Raw genomic sequence first — 17,720 nt, 5'->3', positions numbered from 1 at the left:
ATAGAGTATGGTTCCAGCCGTGCGAGTGGAGGTTCTGATTTACAACTATCCCAGTTCTGTGTGATGTAAGAGATATGACCCATGCTTTGATTTGTGTTTTGGCTGCTAGTGGTCATCAGAGGTCAGGGGCAGAGCATGGCTTGACACAGTAGCACCCTCCCTCTGTATCGGATGGTGCATCTGGAGTGGCAGAGATGCGCTCCACTATGTTGCATCACAGATTTCCCAGGAGATTACCCGAGGTGTGGAGGTTTTCTACTTTCGCAGGTTTCCTGGAAGAACTCTATTTCTAAAACCTGTCATGGATGAGGAGGAAGAATGGCTTGGGAGATAATGCTGGTGGACCAATGGCAATGGGTGGGTGGAGGAGGGCTTAGAAATCTGTTGTTGAATATATGTCAACACCCAGACTTCAAAATAGGAAGGAAGGCGGGCTTGTCTTTTTTTATGTGACAGAATTGTGTCTGTGCGTTTGTATGATTATAATGAAGGCCATTTACAGTAGTGAACAAAACAGAGTTCTTAGCCGTTGATAGCACTTGTCATAACTTGTAGCATAAGCCAAAGAAAACAAAGCCTGGAAGTCTGACACAAAATGCTTTTTCAGCATGTAATATACTCATTGCATCCAATCAGTGTTTTTATTGGTTGCAAATCTTTTTTTTAATTGTATGGGCATGAGTGCTGACTATCATTCTTCTGCTGAATCGATATTGTTTCTTCTACAGTACTGGTCAAATGGCCTCCTCCTGTCTCTAGTCCGTACACTTCAACAACTTCAACAATCCCAGATAAAAGAATAGAAAAAATCCAAAACACTGTATGGTCAACATGGTTGATATAGGTTACTAGTAGATGGTCAATTAATTCTATGATTTTCCGTTCCAATCAAGTGTAAGTATTCTAGAGTACCAAACTGTTCTTTGTCAGGACTTAAGTAGCTGATCCTAATCTGTTTTTAGGTCTCGCCTACCGTTGCAGCGCAAGCGCTGCTTGCTCGGCGAGACATATAGTGAGAGGAGATTTCAGAAGGGGACTTGAAGCCCCGCCCATCATTTTCATTGGGTCACGTCAGTGTTTAAGCTTAACGCTGGCTTCCCATTGAAAATGATGCTTTTTGGCCACTGCCCTTTCTCCCTTTCGTCCGGCCCATCCGGACTGGCTCGTCTGCTTCACGGCTGTTGTGAAGCAATTTCTTATCTCAACATCAGCCGCGTGTTTATTTTTGCATTGCGCTTGCCCTTAAAGTGAAAGCGCGATGCAAATATAAACAAGAAGCTGCCTTCCCGCAATGGCGAGCACTTGTTTAGGATTGTCTGCGGTTGCAGCTTAGGGAATGGAAAGCATGGTGCCGCGGAGCAGCGGCGGCGGGCAGGGTTGATGGTGGCCAGCAGAGCAGTGAGGAATGCAGTCGGCTTCCAGGGCAGCCAAGAGAACTGCAGTGATCCAGGGACCTCCGGGATCTCCGCAGCGCAGCACTGTAAGTACATAGCGAGAGATGCCCGACCCCTCGCTTTGGGTTTTGCCGCAAAATGTACACATTTCGTTCCTTACGAGTTTCTTTTCCTACCCGGTGGCTAGTCAAGGACAAAAAAGTGAAGCCGCTGCCGAGTCGCTGAGGGCAGACATTTCCCCCTCATGTGTCTACGGGAATATGCATTCCCTGGGTCTCATACTTTGAAATATTGTGTTCAGCAAACCTGCCAGTCTCTGCGCCGCTGTTCGTTCTTTTTTGGTGTTACTTGTTTTCTCTTGTTCTCCCCTGTGATGAGAGGAAATCAGTTTTTTTCCCAAACAGGAAATAACTGGATACAGAAACAATGTATGTGCACGATGACTGGTCGGGGTGGAGAGCAGTCATCTTGAACATGTTAAAAGGTTTTCTCTGGAGCGGTGTGCTCAGGCTGGTGTTGGGAAAGAACTGCAAACAATGTTGTGATTTGTCTGACTTTTTAAACAGTTGGCAAGTACCCATTGTTGTGCTTTCTTTGCATAAGTCAGAAATACTAGTAGAATTATCTATTGATCCTGTCGGGCAGGGTTTGTTTGCATTTCTCCTTTTTTATTTAAAATAATCCGTTTGATTCCAGTAAAAGCGAGGCGATTTGATTAGCAGAGGCGCTGAATCAGCACGGCTGCCATGATTAAGCCAGGCACATTTTAGGACCACGGGAGAGGCAGTATGTACCAGTGTGTGCCACAGAATGCAAGGGTCCAGGTTAGTGTAAAGCTTAATGCTGATGTCTGACAGCTTCCATGTGCTCAATTGTGTCCAGAATCACACACTTGGCTCTTAAGTAACGGTCGGTGCTTAGCTGTAGTGTACGAGCATGGTCTTTGCGGGAACTCCCAGACATCACGAGAATTGGAGCTGCTTAAGTTGAGAGTTGTAACAATATTCTCACCTGGGGATGAATGTCACAAGGTTTCTTTACAGAGCAGGAGGAGAGCACATGACTGCGTCACTACTTCAAATGACCATTAATGAAAGGGCATGCGAGTCATGATTTAAGATACAACTTTCAGTGCTTTAGTTCCAGACATTACTGATCACTACTACTAATGCCATTACCAGTGCAAAGCTAATGCTATCATTACTACTGCCAGGCTGTAGGAAGGTAGATCCCTGACTATGGTTGCCCCCAACTTTTTGCCTGGTGTTTTGCTGGTTTTCTGACTTAGTTGACCTGGGGCCCTGCTATTCAGGACCCCAGGCCTACTGCTCTCTCTGTAAAATGGATTCCATGTACCCTAGGTACATATCCAATTGGATACTGAGTCACCTTATCAGTCCCTGTACAGTGTACCTTAGGTACCCAGGGCATAGGTGTACCCAAGGCCTACCAGGGGCTGCAGCATGTATTATGCCACCCCTGGCTGGCCATCCAAATCTGACACAACTGGCTGCTTGACAGCTGGGGCAAGGTGGTGTAATCACCCTTTGCTTTAGATATAGTATACCTATATCTAACCCTAAAATGGACACACAGATCTCCTATCAGTCACTCCTATGGCAGGCCTTAACAATCCTGAAGGCAGAGTGCTTGGAATCGTGTGAGATGGTGCTCTGGCATGAGCTGAGCCTGTCTGCGGCTTTCGGGATCCATCCCTTAGCCGTTTCCATGATATCGCATACCATATACTCTTAAGTGCATTATAATCCTCGCGGTTATATGCCAACTCTGGTATCGCTTTATCAAAACATGTCGAGTAAGGTGTCATACGAATTGGAATACTAACCCCTCGCCAATTCTGGCGACGGGGTTAGCATTCCACCCTTCTAGAGGGACACGACATGTATGTAACCCCTAACCCCGGTTAAAGTCAGACAGAGCCTTAGCATCCACAAAATGGATGCTGCCACCGAGACACAAGTCTGCCCTCCTGCTGCTGGGAGTCCTCCCAGAGCAGGAGATAAGGACAAAGGGTTTCCTGCCAGGGGCGGTGCCAGCACCGTCCCAGACAGGATTTTGTGTATTGTAGGTAGGCAGGGCTTCAGAGGAAGGTGACTGCACGTGGCAACCCGGTGCTCACTGTGCATAGGCTGGCTTGAACCAGTTCCAGGGACACTCCAGACCCTGTGCTGGGGAAAAGCCCGCCAAGGAAGTGGGTGTAACCACCCCCCTCCTGGTCCCACCCCTAGGGCAGGACTTAGTCGCGTGCCAGCCCCCTTTTCCCAGATAAAGGTAGGAGCAGGCCCCCTTCCAAATCAGATCATCTTTGGAATCAAGATACCACTTTCCACGAAAGGACTTCACGATTTCTTCTTCAAGATTCTCCCTTGTGGCTAAGGAGTAGTCACCCTGCATCCGCAGGCACCATCTAAGAACACTGCGGTCTGCTGCACGTCCTTCCTCCGGAATCCGACTGCCCAGCTCGACGAGACCAGGCTTCCCTGGCACCTCTGACCTCTACCCACCTCTACAGCACAGCTGAGAACCGTGGGTGCGACGAGACCTCGAGGGACCGGCCATCGCCAAGACTGCACGACTTCTGCACAGCAAGCCCACCGAGTAATTTCCTGGTGAGTGCTTTGGGGTCCGAGAAGCCCCCACCCTGAGCAGCTCCAGCACCGAAGAGCAGCCCCCCAGCATCTCCACGATCGGCGTGGGGCCCTTCTGCTTGTTGCTGCTCACCGCGTTGTTTGGCTACTAGCCCGCTGGCTTGTGGCCTTCCGAACGACGCCCGACGACAATACTGCTGCTAGTCTGGTTGCTCCAGACTGGCCCTTGCTTCCCTCCATCGGAGGAGTACCCTGGACCCTCCTGGTCCGGTTAGGACGCCATTTTAGGTCCACCGCGTGGGCCTTGCATTTGCCAAGACTTGTTGCCCAATCCTGGGTCCAGCGACGTCGACAGCAAGAACCTTCGTGGGACAGCTCTCACCTCCATCCTGGTCGCCGACAACGCCTCCTGGTCCGAGAGACTGCAGAGCCCAGCAGCGCCCACTCACCTGACTGCGGTGACTTCGCCCGGTGCCATCCTGGTGCCCACTTAATCACTGGCTAGTGATTCAAGAACTTGGTCCCCTCTGCTTTCAGGTTTTCTTCTTCCTTGATCCAGGCTTGGATCCATCAAACTTTTCTTCACTGGTCGCCTGCCAGCAACTTCCTTCTTCCAGGCTCCTGGTCCGGCACGAGGATTCCCGACGTCTTTTCAGACCTATGCAGCTGCAGCCCCTGGGCTAGGTAACTTCGGCATTTCGGTGCCCCAGCATAGCCTCACTATCCAAGGGTCAGGATCCACTGTTGTTTTCTCCCTATCAGGTCGGGTTCGCCCGTGAACACTAACTTTGTGAATTCTAGCTTCCATAGACTTTGTCCCGCATCCCGCGTGAGAGTGCACACTCTGCACCCGAGTTCCCTAGGCCTCCTGCTAGTAATCTAAAGGTTCAGTAGTCCAGTCCTAGCGATCCCAAAGCCTCTGAGAATCGTTACTTACCTGCTAGTAATTCGCATTCCACTTTTAGAGTATATGGTTTTTCGTGCCCCTCGGGCATTTGTGTATAACGTGCTAACTTAAGTATTTTCATAAGAGTTTTGTTGTGTGCTCAGCACCCTGTCCTCATAAAGAGTACAGGGTTGTTGTGATTCTAATAAATACATTGTTTATTTTCATAACACTTGTGTGGTGTCCTTTCACTGGGTGTTCAAGGGGTAATGTGATGGTAAAACAGCTGGCTTAACACGCCCTCTAGAGTCTTAGCCTTAGACTGCTCGTATCCATGCTACTAGGATAGCTGGTCTATAAGGTTGACTTACAACCAATCATCAATAAGGGTTGTTTGGACTGATATATAGTGATCACTAGAATAGTGAACACTGCACATCAGGCCAACTTCTCACACAGGCGCACAGCCCCTTGCACTAATATCTCTAGTTCCACCTCTGGTACTATCATGACTACACTGCTACTCCACTACTACTGCAACTTCACCTACTAAACCTGCTACTGTTGTTACTACTATCAATAATACTACTACCAGAGCTACACCTACTGCTGCTACTATATTTACACCTGCTACTATAGTTACTACTACTGGTTCTACTACCACCGCCGAAACTAGTACTAGTTTTACACCGACTACTTACTAACAATACTACTGCTTTTACCACTACTGCTGCAGCTAATACTACTACTAGTAACGTCTGATTATATCCAATGTGCACCTTTCCATCAGGAATAGGTGACAGTAAGGACGTTGACGCCCATAGCATCTCCAGGGTCACCCCTGCTGGCATGTGATGCAGATCATGTGAGTGATGTTTTTCTCCACTGGGTCATGCAGGCCATGCGGGTGATGCCTGTCTCTCCACTGGGTCATTTAGACCAGGTGACTGAAGCGTGTTTGTCCACTGGGTAATGTAGACCATGCGAGTGAAGCGTACTTGTCCACTTGGTCAAGCAGACCATGTGAGTGATGTGTGTTTCTTGAGTAGGTCATGCAGACCATGTGAGTGGTGTGCGTGTCTTGACTGGGTCATGTAGACCATGTGAGCGAAGCATGCAAGTCCACTGGGTCATGCAGACCATGCGAGTGAAGCGTGTTTGTCCACAGGGTCGTGCCGATCTGGCAGGTGATGTGTGTTTCTCCACTGGGTCATGCAGTCCAGGTGAGAGATGTATGTATCTCCACTGTGAGTTTGAGCTTGCATCCCTTCTAGACTGCTTTAGGTGCAGCTATCTGTGATCCAACATACAGTCTTTACCGTGTATTAGAATTAAGGCTTTGGATTTGAATTGCAAGAACAAAGAACCCACGGACCTTTACGCGCACTCCTGATCCGTGAAAGCTCTTGCATTTTCGTGCCCTTCACGTATGTTCAAGGAAGACATGTTGTTGCCGTTTGGTGTTTTGAAAAAAACACACACGTCCATGTAGGAATCACACAAACCCCAGCAGCAAGTCATATGAACAGCACGTGAGGGTTTGCAGGGCGCGGTTTTACAGGTGCACACTTAGAGGGGCGATGCCCATGGGCCGCTGACATCCATTTTCATGATGCCTTTCCCGTTGAATGTACAAGATGCTTTCATCTGTGTTCCCTTCAAATCACTTCAGATGGGGCACACACACAACCACAGTGCTAATAGGAGGCTTATAACATGTCTGTTTGTAGTGCAGAAGGCACAGAGCCAACGTTGGTGTCAGCAGCGACAGGTGTGTGGCATATACCGGAGAGGGCAGAAATGCACTGGACATTACCGTCACCGAATATAGCATGTGGCCACTAGCTGAAGGCATGGTGCCAACAGTGTCAGCACAGTTCTTCAGTGTCTAACTTCTGCTAAACTGATTCAGAGGCCTGGAACTTCACGTAAGGGTGCACGCAGGAGCAGTGCCAGGCAGGTGTAAGTTCCAGCAGTGTCATAGTGTCTGGTCTGTGTCATACAGAGTACCAACACACTTGATGCTAATTGGAGAGCATTTAACTCTACACTGTCAGTAGCTGTGCTCACGCCGACTTTTGTGCCAGAAGTGTGGGATGAAGGGCCTGTACAAAGCACAGCATCCGTGTGTGACAACATCTCATCTCTGTGCACGTTCACTGTGTAGGACGGGCATTGTAGGTGTCGGCGGCGCAGCAGAGCTTGAGAAAGTCAGACCGAGATTCATGGACTGTAGAGGTTGTCACATTGAGTTATTTATTGCATTTCAGTCTAGTATTACTACCCCTTAAAGCTCGAGAGCGGCAGTAGGCTAGCATGTCGGTGCTTCATCAATAAAGTAATCAATGTACCCAGGGTTTGTGGATTTCACCTTCCTTGCTTACCAAACGTACTTTAAGGTGCGTCACCAGAAGCTAATTTCTGTGTATTAAGGGCAGTTGTGGTTACCCAGGAAGTAAGTGAAGCAGCATGCCACGGTGCTCTTTTAACTGGAAACCTCGTTTCCTTGAGGTCACGCCCATAGTAAGCAAGCGTGCCAACAGACCCGATCCAGGCGGGAGACTCCCGATGTCTGAAGCGATTTTGCCTTCGTTTCAATAGAAGTGAATAGGGAAAATAAACCCCGATTTATTTTCTCCCAAAAATCTTCCACGTTTCTGGTCTAAAATGTTGGCAAATATACTAGTAAGTATGAACTGCCCCCCTTCATGTGAGGACTCTTCCTCGCCTTCACTGTTGGTGCAGCCCTCGACTTTCCCCATTGGGCCCACTCATAGTGTCCTCAGATTCTGTATTGACACTTGATGGACTTGAGCCATTTTAAGACCACAGCAGAGCTATCCCTCAGGTTACACAGCCTCTTCCTCCAGTCTTGCAGGATCCCACAGCAGAGCTATCCCTCGGGTTACACAGCCTCTTCCTCTAGTCTTGCAGGCTCACACAGCAGAGCTATCCCTTGGGTTACTGCTCCTCATTTCATCCAGTGGCACGGGCTCTCACAGCAGAGCTATCCCTCGGGTTACACAGCCTACACCTAATAAGACGTGACAATTCTGCCTCCAAGTGTAGCTGATACCCCGGCTATAGGTATAGTCGTATATTTGCTGATGTGTTGTAAAAGAATATGAAGTTGAGAGAGAATGTACAATAGTACAAATGCAATGCAATACATTTTGCAATTACAACAAAGTGAGCTATTGCCATTTTCAATTACACCATATGATTAATGCTTCACGAAGGGGAAAAAAAACAATAACATTTTCAATGCCAATAGCTCAAACAATGTCATTGCAAGACCTATTGCATTGTAAATGCTTGTTTTAATTTGCACTCTAAGGCTTTTAGTTGCGCAATTATAATGGGAAAAAGAAAACTGCACGTTTTGGAGTGCTAAGAATAAAACCAGTTCTGAAAAAGCTGTTCATGCCTAGTAGGAGCACATTAATTACAGTCTTGAAATAACAGCACCTAGCTGTCCATTTAACTATTTTATACATACAAACAATACTCAATTAAACTCCTACAGCCTTAATTCTGACCTCTGCATGTGAAGGCAGTGCACACAATCTTTCTTACTATAATACATCATAAAATAATGCCTTTTATAATTGGGAAAAAATATGAACTTCATTACAAAGACAAGTAATGTTGCACATTTTTATAATAAAATTGAGTTGATACATTTGGTTTTAATACAGTTTATGACCCACAACTGAGCATTTTAATTTTTTTTAAATATGTATTTACCTCATTTCCATGTTTCTGAAGAAATTCAATTTCGGTCTGTGTAAACGTGGTCATGGAGATTGACTTTACTCTATGAGGTGGATTTATGCCTCGCCTAGGGAAAAAATAGAAAAGTCTTAATTTGTGTACCACTCAAAGAAAAGTGTCAAATAATAAAACTATGTAACATTGGTCATTTGTATATATTAGCATCATGATAAACTACAAAAAACTGCTGTAAAAAAACCCACAAGTAATACGTTTAAAAATATTGTTCTTTTCTCTCCCAGAATCAATAATCCGTATTTTAAGTAAAATATCAAATTTTTGGTAGACGTTTACCAGACAGTACAGCAGTTTGTTTGCTAAACACTTCTTGGGGACATTCCGAAATCTGACCTATGAATGCATTCTGCACATTGCTTATAATTGGCTTTGTGGTTTGTAATTTACATTTGCTTGCTTTTTATTTGCTGGCTTTATTTTTCTTAGGCTGCCCAGCATGTCTTTGTCCCGCCCCATCCCCATGGAACATAGCCTATTTAGCCTATTTAGCCTATTTAACCTATTCTTCCATGAGTGCAAGCTTTCAGGAAACAGGTATTTAAATTCTGTTCTCATCTTGTCACATTTGCTGTACATTCAACAACAGAGGTCAAATGTCAGGCTTGGTCTTCCGAGGGAGTTTGGTGTTTACTTTTCTTTCTCGAAATTCAAAGTAAGAGGACTTTCTGACAATCTGGGGGTCCGACAGGAAATACTTTTTTCTAGCACACAACAAAATATAAATGTCTTTAAATGAACTATATAGATATTTCAGAATAAATGAGAATTAGAAAGGCACAAACAAAACACTTTTTATAATGCTGAAGTGTGGCTGAAACATACGATAATACGATCAAAACAAATCAATACATGAGGTGATGCCATTTCCACACATCATCATCAAGTCAAGTTTGTGCACTGTATAGTTTTATCAGTAAACTAAGTCTGTGCAAATGTAATGGTCATTTCAATTGAAACCATGATGTCTGTAATGGCACTGCACTACTACCACTTGCATACTTCACTCTATACCACTTGACGTCTCTATGGCACTCTACTTCACAACGCTTTACTCCACTCTATGCCCCTCCACTATATATCACTACTCCATTCTATGGGCTGACACACTACTTCCTTCTAAGGCACTATGACACCCCACTCAACTCGTTGACACCCTACTGTACCTCGTGCCACTCAACTCTACGACACGGCACTCCACTCCACTCCACTCTACAAACTTTTTCCTGGGCTGAACAGCAACCATGCTGCTGTACGAGATGACTAAAACACATTGGCATAGCCAATAGCTTTGCATAAGCGAGACCTATTAGCTTCTCATGGCTTATTTAAAAAAAAAGCTTTGACAAGTCCAACAGGTCTGCACATGGAAAGCTGGTGTGACGCTTAATTCTTCTGTAAATGTATGCCACAAGAATAAAAGAAAAAACATGTGGTTGTCTAAAAGTGATGGCATATGCAGGCACATATTGGTGCAAAAAAAGATATCTGTGGTTACGAATTACAGTAACCTGAAAACAGTTTAAACTCACAAGGATGACTAAAAAACAAACATTGAAAATGCAATAGGTCTCGCCTTTGATTAAGTTAAAGCCATTTGCTTTGCTAATGGTATTGTATAGCAAATCAAATGGCTTTAACTTAATAAAAGGCGAGACCTATTGCATTTTTAGGTTTCGCCTATTATCATTCGCTTGCGAATGTAATAGGCGAAAATTCAAGTGCTCAATCGACTCGTGAAACCACTGCGGTTTTCTCACAGTCCATGTGAGTCACGTGACCACAAAGGCGGGTTCACGTGACCACACAAGCACGCGCATCTCCCTATTCCGCCTGCCACACTTCTCCTCCCCTCGCTCGCATTCCCGCCCCCCCCCCCCCAACAGGCTCTCCCGCCCCCATCCGGCTTCTCTCCAAGCGCATCGCGCTTTCGCACACAGGCATTCCGCCTGCCACACTTCTCCTCCCCTCGCTCGCATTCCCGCCCCCCCCACCAGGCTCTCCCGCCCCCATCCGGCTTCCCTCCGGCCTCTCTCCAGGCCATGTTCCCTCCACTGCCAGAGTCCACCCCGCCCCTAATTTATCTCTCACATCAAAGCCCTCAGGACCCCCTCCCCCGCTCCTGATCATCTCAGACCCCCACCAACCCCCCGTCATCCACATCCTCGCGTTGCAGCTCTCTCGTCCCGGGCTGCTTGCCCTCTCCTTCGGTCCTTGCAGACCCCCTTACAGTCCGCCACATCCTCTCACCCCGACCACCACAGAACTCCGCCGTTTCTTCATGGACCCTTCAAAACACCAGATGCCATCGCCCTATAACCCTAGGAAACTACCCAGATCCCCCTCTAACTACCCAGTCTCAGTCATAACCCTTCCCCTCAGCCCTCGCTCACCCCCGCCAGACCTCCAGCTCACGGCGCCCCCCCTGCAGACTCCTGCAGTATCTTAAAACCCCCCTCCGCGCATGAACCGAGACCCGATGAGGCTCCGCTCCAGCCTGCCCTCTTACATCCGCCTCCTCTCCCCCTCAGCGCTTGGCGCGCTTCAGGCGCTACACAAATGGTTAACCTAGATATCTTCTCAGAACCCATCAGATCGTTTCCGATCCACTCAGCTCCTCCATACTCCCCCTGTCCACTCTCTTACAGACTCCTCAGGATAAGTCTATCTACAAACCCTCTCAGGCTCCTTCAAACCAGCTCCAGTCTCACACAGACGCCACGCACCGCAGAGCGCTCAGGTCTCTGAATCCACAGACCAGTCACGCAAACCTCCTCACCTAAGACGCTTCGGACAGTCTTAACGTTGACGCCAGAACCCCTCAAACCATATCCGCTCTCATAAACTCCATACAACTCAGACCCCCTCAAACCATATCCACTATACAAACCCTGCCCAGACCCCATCAAACCATATCCGCTCTCATAAACTCCTTACAACTCAGACCCCCTCAAACCATATCCACTATACAAACCCCGCCCCAGACCCCCTCAAACCATATCCACTATACAAACCCCGCCCAGACCCCCTCAAACCATATCCACTATACAAACCCCGCCCCAGACCCCCTCAAACCATATCGGCTCTCATAAACTCCATACATCTCAGACCCCCTCACTCTTCTGCCCCCTCCAGACTCTCATGCGTCACAGCTCTCTCTCAGACCCCCTCACCCCACAGAGTCCTAGGCCCTTTCGACTACAAATCCATCTTCGAACCCTCAGAAGTACTTAAACCCATGCCCTCGGGCACTCTTGATCTGCACCCCACCCCGTGTACACCTCCACAGACACCCCGAGCTCTCCTTCCCTCCACTCTGCCGGCCACCCCGGGGCTGGGATCGGGTCATGGGCTCTGCTCCCTCGGAGCCCCCCCTTCACAATCCTGTAACCCCTGTTATTTAGACTGACGCTAATTACACATTGGATTACATATGTGGCAGCAACAGCACAACACTTTCTTTCCCTTGTAGCGCAGCGTAAACTTTTTCGTGCACTTGAGGGGGGCTCTGTACCATCGGATGGTTCTCTAGGTTCGGAATTCAACACATGATAAATGGCACCTATCACAGGTTTTCCATTTCCAAATGGGGGATAGCATGCGCATTTGGTGCTTTGGACACCAGAATCTGTATGTCCTGGGGGTAAACGACTTTTTTATTTACAATGACATTACTTGATTAATGCTTCACGAAGGGAAAAAAAACAACATTTAAGTATTTAAGTATTAATTATTTAAAAAAATTAAAAGCCATTGTTTATTGTAATATCAATACATTAAGTCACGTCAATACAAAACATGTGACATTACAAATACTAAAAGTGTCACATATGCTAAAGTTAAAAGTATTGGCATTGTCAATAATAATAATAATATTTGTAAAGCGCACAATCACCCGTAAGGGTCTCTAGGCGCTGGGGGCCGTCGGGAAGATTAAGCAAGCTATTGCCCAGAGTCACATGGTGCTGGGCTAATCTGCCGCCGGTGCCGGGGATCGAACCGTGATCCCCAGATTCCGGCGTCAGCCGCCCTAGCCGCGGCGCCACACCTCTTCCTAACAATATATAAATATAAAATGTCATTTACAAAACCAATAGCTCCAACTTTCCAAATGCGAAACCTATTGGCAACGCCAGTGCTTGTTTGTTTTGGAAGTTTGCAGCTTGGTTTGTCTCATTGTTTAAAAAATACAGATTAGTTATTATACACTATGTACTTTTCTAAACCCAATATCTGTCTTTTTACAAACATTTTAGGTAGCCAAAGGAGAAATGTTATTACACAAGCAGAAAGCAGCACATATACTGAATATCCAAATATTTTGGAGTACACTCACGAAATAAGTAATATAATATCAATAGGGTAAATACCACTAGCAGTTTGTAGTAGAACAGTTATGTGGTTTGTTTCTCCTTGTAGTGCCACTAAGTGCTGAATGCAATAGGTAGTGTTGACAAAGAGCTGGGTTACTGATAACAACAGAACAGCCAACATGTTTCGTTCCCAATGGACTTTATCAATGCAAATGCTGAAGCATCATGAAATGCCTGTAAATTGGCATAATAATTATGGACGTCAAATGTACTGAATTCCGATGTAGAACAGGGGGTGTGGTTATACAACAACAGCAATTATTATTATTATTATTGGGTCTTGTAAAGCGCGTAGTCACCCGTAGGTATCCCAGCGCTAAGATCCGATCTAACCAGAGGGCGGCTCAGGAGGGAGGGGAGAAAAGGGGGGGGGGGAGATCAGGGGAACAAGTGTGTTTTGAGCCGTTTCCTAAAGCGGAGGTAGTCAGGTTCCATCCTGAGGTCCCGGGGGAGGGAATTCCATAGACGGCCCGTATTGACGGAGAAACGCCGGCCGCACCTTCTTCACTTTAGGGATAGTGATTAGGTTTTCATGGTCCGAACGAAGGGCTCTTGGGGCTTTATAGGGTTTGATAAATTGTTTTAGGATGGGCGGTCCCTTGTCCTGTAAGATTTTATATGACAGGCAGAGAGCCTTGAAGGCCACTCTCTCTCTCACTGGAAGCCAGTGGAGCTGCCTCAGGGCTGGTTTGGCGGAAGATCTTATCGAGGTGTTAGTGAGAATCCTTGCTGCAGCGTTCTGGATTCTCTGCAGTCTGTTGAATGTTGCCTCGGGAGCGCCCAGGTAAATGGCGTTACTAAAGTCCAGCCTTGAAATGATAAGGCCTTGGATTATTAATTTCTGGGAAATGGGGGGGAAGCAGGGGCAGAATCTTTCTGATGGCTTTAAGGAGCCCAAAACAGGTCCCGGCGATTTTTGTGGCCTGTGTTGCAAAGGTCAGATCTTTATCAATCCATATTCCCAGGCTTTTGACCTCTGACTTGGGAGTAGGGGGTACGCCCAAAACCGGGGGCCAGATGTTCTGCGGGAGAGAGAGCCCTTTCTGGCCAAGGAGGAGAATATCCGTCTTTGAACCGTTGAGTTTCAAAGATGACCTATTCATCCAACCTTGAATTTCTACCAGACAGTTGTAAAGGTCTGATGGCTCCTGGTTCGGGTGATATAGGGACACCACTAACTGTGTATCATCAGCATAGCTGATGATCCTCACCCCGAATGGTGTAACAACCTCCTCCAATGGCGACATATAGATATTAAATAATGTCGGGCTTAATGATGAGCCCTGGGGCACACCACATTGGAGGAGGGTTTCGGGGGAGCGGGCGTCATTCTCCCAGACCTGGACGGAACGGTGATCAAGAAATGATCTGAACCAGTTCAGAGCCATGCCCTCAACACCGATGCTCTTAAGTCGCTCGATCAGCACCTGGTGGTTGACAGTGTCGAAGGCTGCGCTGAGGTCCAGGAGGATCACTGCCACTGATCCTCCTGCATCTAGCAGGGCTCTAGCCTCCTCCACTGCTGCGAGCAGGGCGATGTCGGTACCCTGCCCTGGGCGGAAACCCGTTTGTGAACATTTAAGCAGGTTGTTGGTTTCCAGGAATTGCGACAGTTTCTTATTCACCAGCTTTTCGGCAATTTTGCTGGTACCGGGAAGAAGAGAGATTGGCCTGTAATTGGCCAATTCTGAAGGGTCCAAGGAAGGTTTTTTCATTAATGCCTTCACTACTGCCGCTTTCCAGCCTGGAGGGACTTTTCCTTGAAGCAGTGAGGCATTAATGAGATGCGTGAGGGGCAATGGTGGGGGCCACTTTTTTCAGGATGCGTAGAGGGACAGGGTCCCTGGGAGAGCCGCTTTTAATGGAATCCAAAGTGGCTAACACCTCTTCGATGCTGACTGGCCCGAGGGAGCTTAAGTGGGGGGTGTAGGCTCGTACCGAATTCTTCAGCCGTACTGTGATTAACTGCCGGGAGGGAAACGAGGATGTTCTGAATTTTCTCCTCGAAAATTTGGCCAGTTTGGTACATTTCTCTTCGTCTGCTTTGGGATCAGGTGGATGCTTTGGAGCCACATCTGGGACTTTCAAAAGTTCTTTTAGAATAGTGAAAGATTCTTTTGCCGAGCAGGCGGAGTTGGCTATTCTTTCCTGGTAGAAACTACTCTTAGTGTTACGCAGAGCCATTTTATAGTTTTTTAAGCAGGTGCGATATGCGACTTTTTTTCCAATTACTTTATCTTTTCTCCAAGAACGTTCTGCTCTCTTACATTCCATCCGGAGGAGATTAAGCTCGGGAGTGTACCAGGGAGCTGGGGCCACTCTTTTAATTCGTTTTAAGGTTGTGGTTTTAGGAAGGAGTTCGTCCAATGACGAAGTGATCCACGAGTTATACTGCTCATCAGCAATGACAGGGTCAAAGGTCAGGGTAGGAGTGGACACCGTAAGAGCAGATGCCCATATGTCCGATGGAAGTTTGTGCCATCGTCTGTCTGAGATCCGAGTTTTGATTTGTTGTCTGGGTGGGGTGGGGTGGGCAGGTGCCAAAAGATGGGTACTAGGAAGTGGTCAGTCCAGGGAAGGGGGAGAGGGGGACTGGTGGTAAGGGATGCTATGGTGGTAAGAACGGGGTCAAGGAGGTGTCCTTTGTCATGAGTAGGTTCAGAGTTGACTAAACGTATCTCAAATGACATGAGATCAGCTAAGAGTTCGGAGACGGTCGAGTCGCTAGGGTCTCGAAAATGAAGATTAAGGTCTCCCACAATGAGAAAGTTGGGGGCGGTAATAGCTGTTTGAGTAATAATATCCATAAGGCTACCGGGGAATTTACCTGGTGTTCCCGGCGGGCGGTAAATCAGTAGCCCCGAAAGAGAGTGCAGAGGGGATAATTGTAACATAAAATGACAGCTTTCGCAGTCGGTGATGGTGGCGTCCCTTGTTCTGCACAGAATAGCATCTTTATGGATTATAGCCAGGCCACCTCCTCTGCCGAGGGGTCTGTTTTGATATTGAATTTGGTATCCTGGTGGCAGGGTGTCAACGATGTCAGACTCCGACCAGGCGGTAAGCCACGTTTCCGTAAGGAACAGGACGTCGAATCCATGGTCACTGATCAAAAGATTAATTTCGTGAGAGTGTTTGGGTAGGGACCGGCAGTTGAGAAGGCCGAGCCGTGTGCCGTTCTCTCCTACCGAATTGGTGGGGGCGGGATTACATATATCGCACTTGGTGAAAGGTGATCCACCTGGATGGAGGTAATTGCAAGCACGGTTTTTAGGGAAGTTGAGTGCGAGGAGACAATCTCTCGTGTAAACTATTCGTCCCCCTGAGGATTTGGGCAGAGTGGCTGGGCCTGGGTCTGGTCGGGCCCGGACGGGCCCAGACGGGCTTGCCTTAGGCGCGCCTTCGTCGCGCAAACGGCGCGCCCGCTGCGCCCGTCCGCTGCGCGTACGTGAGAGGCACATGTTTCAATAGACGAGGTAGGGGGAGGGGGCGTGGCCTCGTGAGTGGGCGTGTCCAGGCGACAGGCTCGCTCGCTAATGGCGGCAAGAGAAATTCACAAGCCCGCCGCAGCGTTAAGCTCGGCTGCGCGGGTGAGCGAGGATATGCTGGGGTTCCCACTAGAGTGTGAGGCAGGTAAGTTTCTAAAAACACAATACACACGCAATAGTTTAAAAAATACAAAGTTTTTAAGCAGAGCTCCCGGCTGTGCCTCAGGAGTAAGGATCTGTTGTGGGCTTGTATTCAGCCCGTATATATAAGGGGAGGGGGCGTGGCCTCGTTGTGAGTGGGCGTGTCCAGGCGACAGGCTCGCTCGCTAATGGCGGCAAGAGAAATTCACAAGCCCGCCGCAGCGTTAAGCTCGGCTGCGCGGGTGAGCGAGGATATGCTGGGTGTCCCACTAGAGTGTGAGGCAGGTAAGTTTCTAAAAACACAATACACACGCAATAGTTTAAAAAATACAAAGTTTTTAAGCAGAGCTCCCGGCTGTGCCTCAGGAGTAAGGATCATATGCTGGTACTACTTGGAGTATGGTAATACTGGTAAGCACAAAGAGTAGGAATCGGAAATTGGCAGATGGATGGACACAGGAGCGCTGGCCATGATAAGCCAAGAAGTATTCGGAAACATGATAGTACACGGGTGATGTGCACCAAAATGTGTTGATATTAGTTTTAAGCTAACAGTTTACCGTATTTATATACAACACCCATTGATAGCAGGGTGTCTTTGTTATGTTAGCAAAACCATTAATGTAAATTAACAGAGTGCTTTAACCACTATTCATATTCTATTGCCTTTGCACTGTACATAGTAGGATGTGCAATATATAATCCTCACTGCTAAAATTGTAACAGTAGGCCTATTTACTAAATTTATGGTGTGAGAAGTTGTCCTGGCATATGATGTCCACTATTCTAGTGGGCACCTTGCACCAGTCCAAACGACCCTCATTGATGGTAGATTTAGACAACCTTTATAGAAAGCTATCCTAGTGGTAGCTGTGGAGAGCAGCCTTCAGGCTAAGTCTGGAAGGAATGTAAAGCAGCTTGTTTTACCAGTCTATAATCTCTTGAATGATCAAATGAAAGCAGAACCACACCAGGTATATATATGTACTTATTCTAAACACACCCCTCTAGTCTCTTTATGAGGCTAGAAGTAAAAGTAC

At 47.4% G+C, this 17,720-nt stretch overlaps 1 protein-coding gene across 7 annotated transcripts in view; it reads right to left on the bottom strand.

The window, feature by feature from the left end:
* AGFG1 (ArfGAP with FG repeats 1) overlaps positions 1–17,720 on the bottom strand; it is a 429,459-nt gene that overhangs the window by 319,646 nt on the left and 92,093 nt on the right. For all 7 annotated transcript variants that reach the window (XM_078666216.1, XM_078666214.1, XM_078666215.1 and 4 more), the window contains exon 2: positions 8,637–8,730. In XM_078666216.1, coding sequence (XP_078522342.1) covers positions 8,637–8,730 — 94 coding nt within the window. The remainder of the gene's footprint in view (positions 1–8,636; positions 8,731–17,720) is intronic.

The sequence above is a fragment of the Lissotriton helveticus genome, chromosome 11, assembly GCF_964261635.1.
Source record: "Lissotriton helveticus chromosome 11, aLisHel1.1, whole genome shotgun sequence".
Classification (NCBI taxonomy): Eukaryota; Metazoa; Chordata; class Amphibia; order Caudata; family Salamandridae; genus Lissotriton; species Lissotriton helveticus.
Note: the sequence above shows the minus strand (reverse complement) of the source record. Positions and strands in the feature narration are given on the sequence as shown.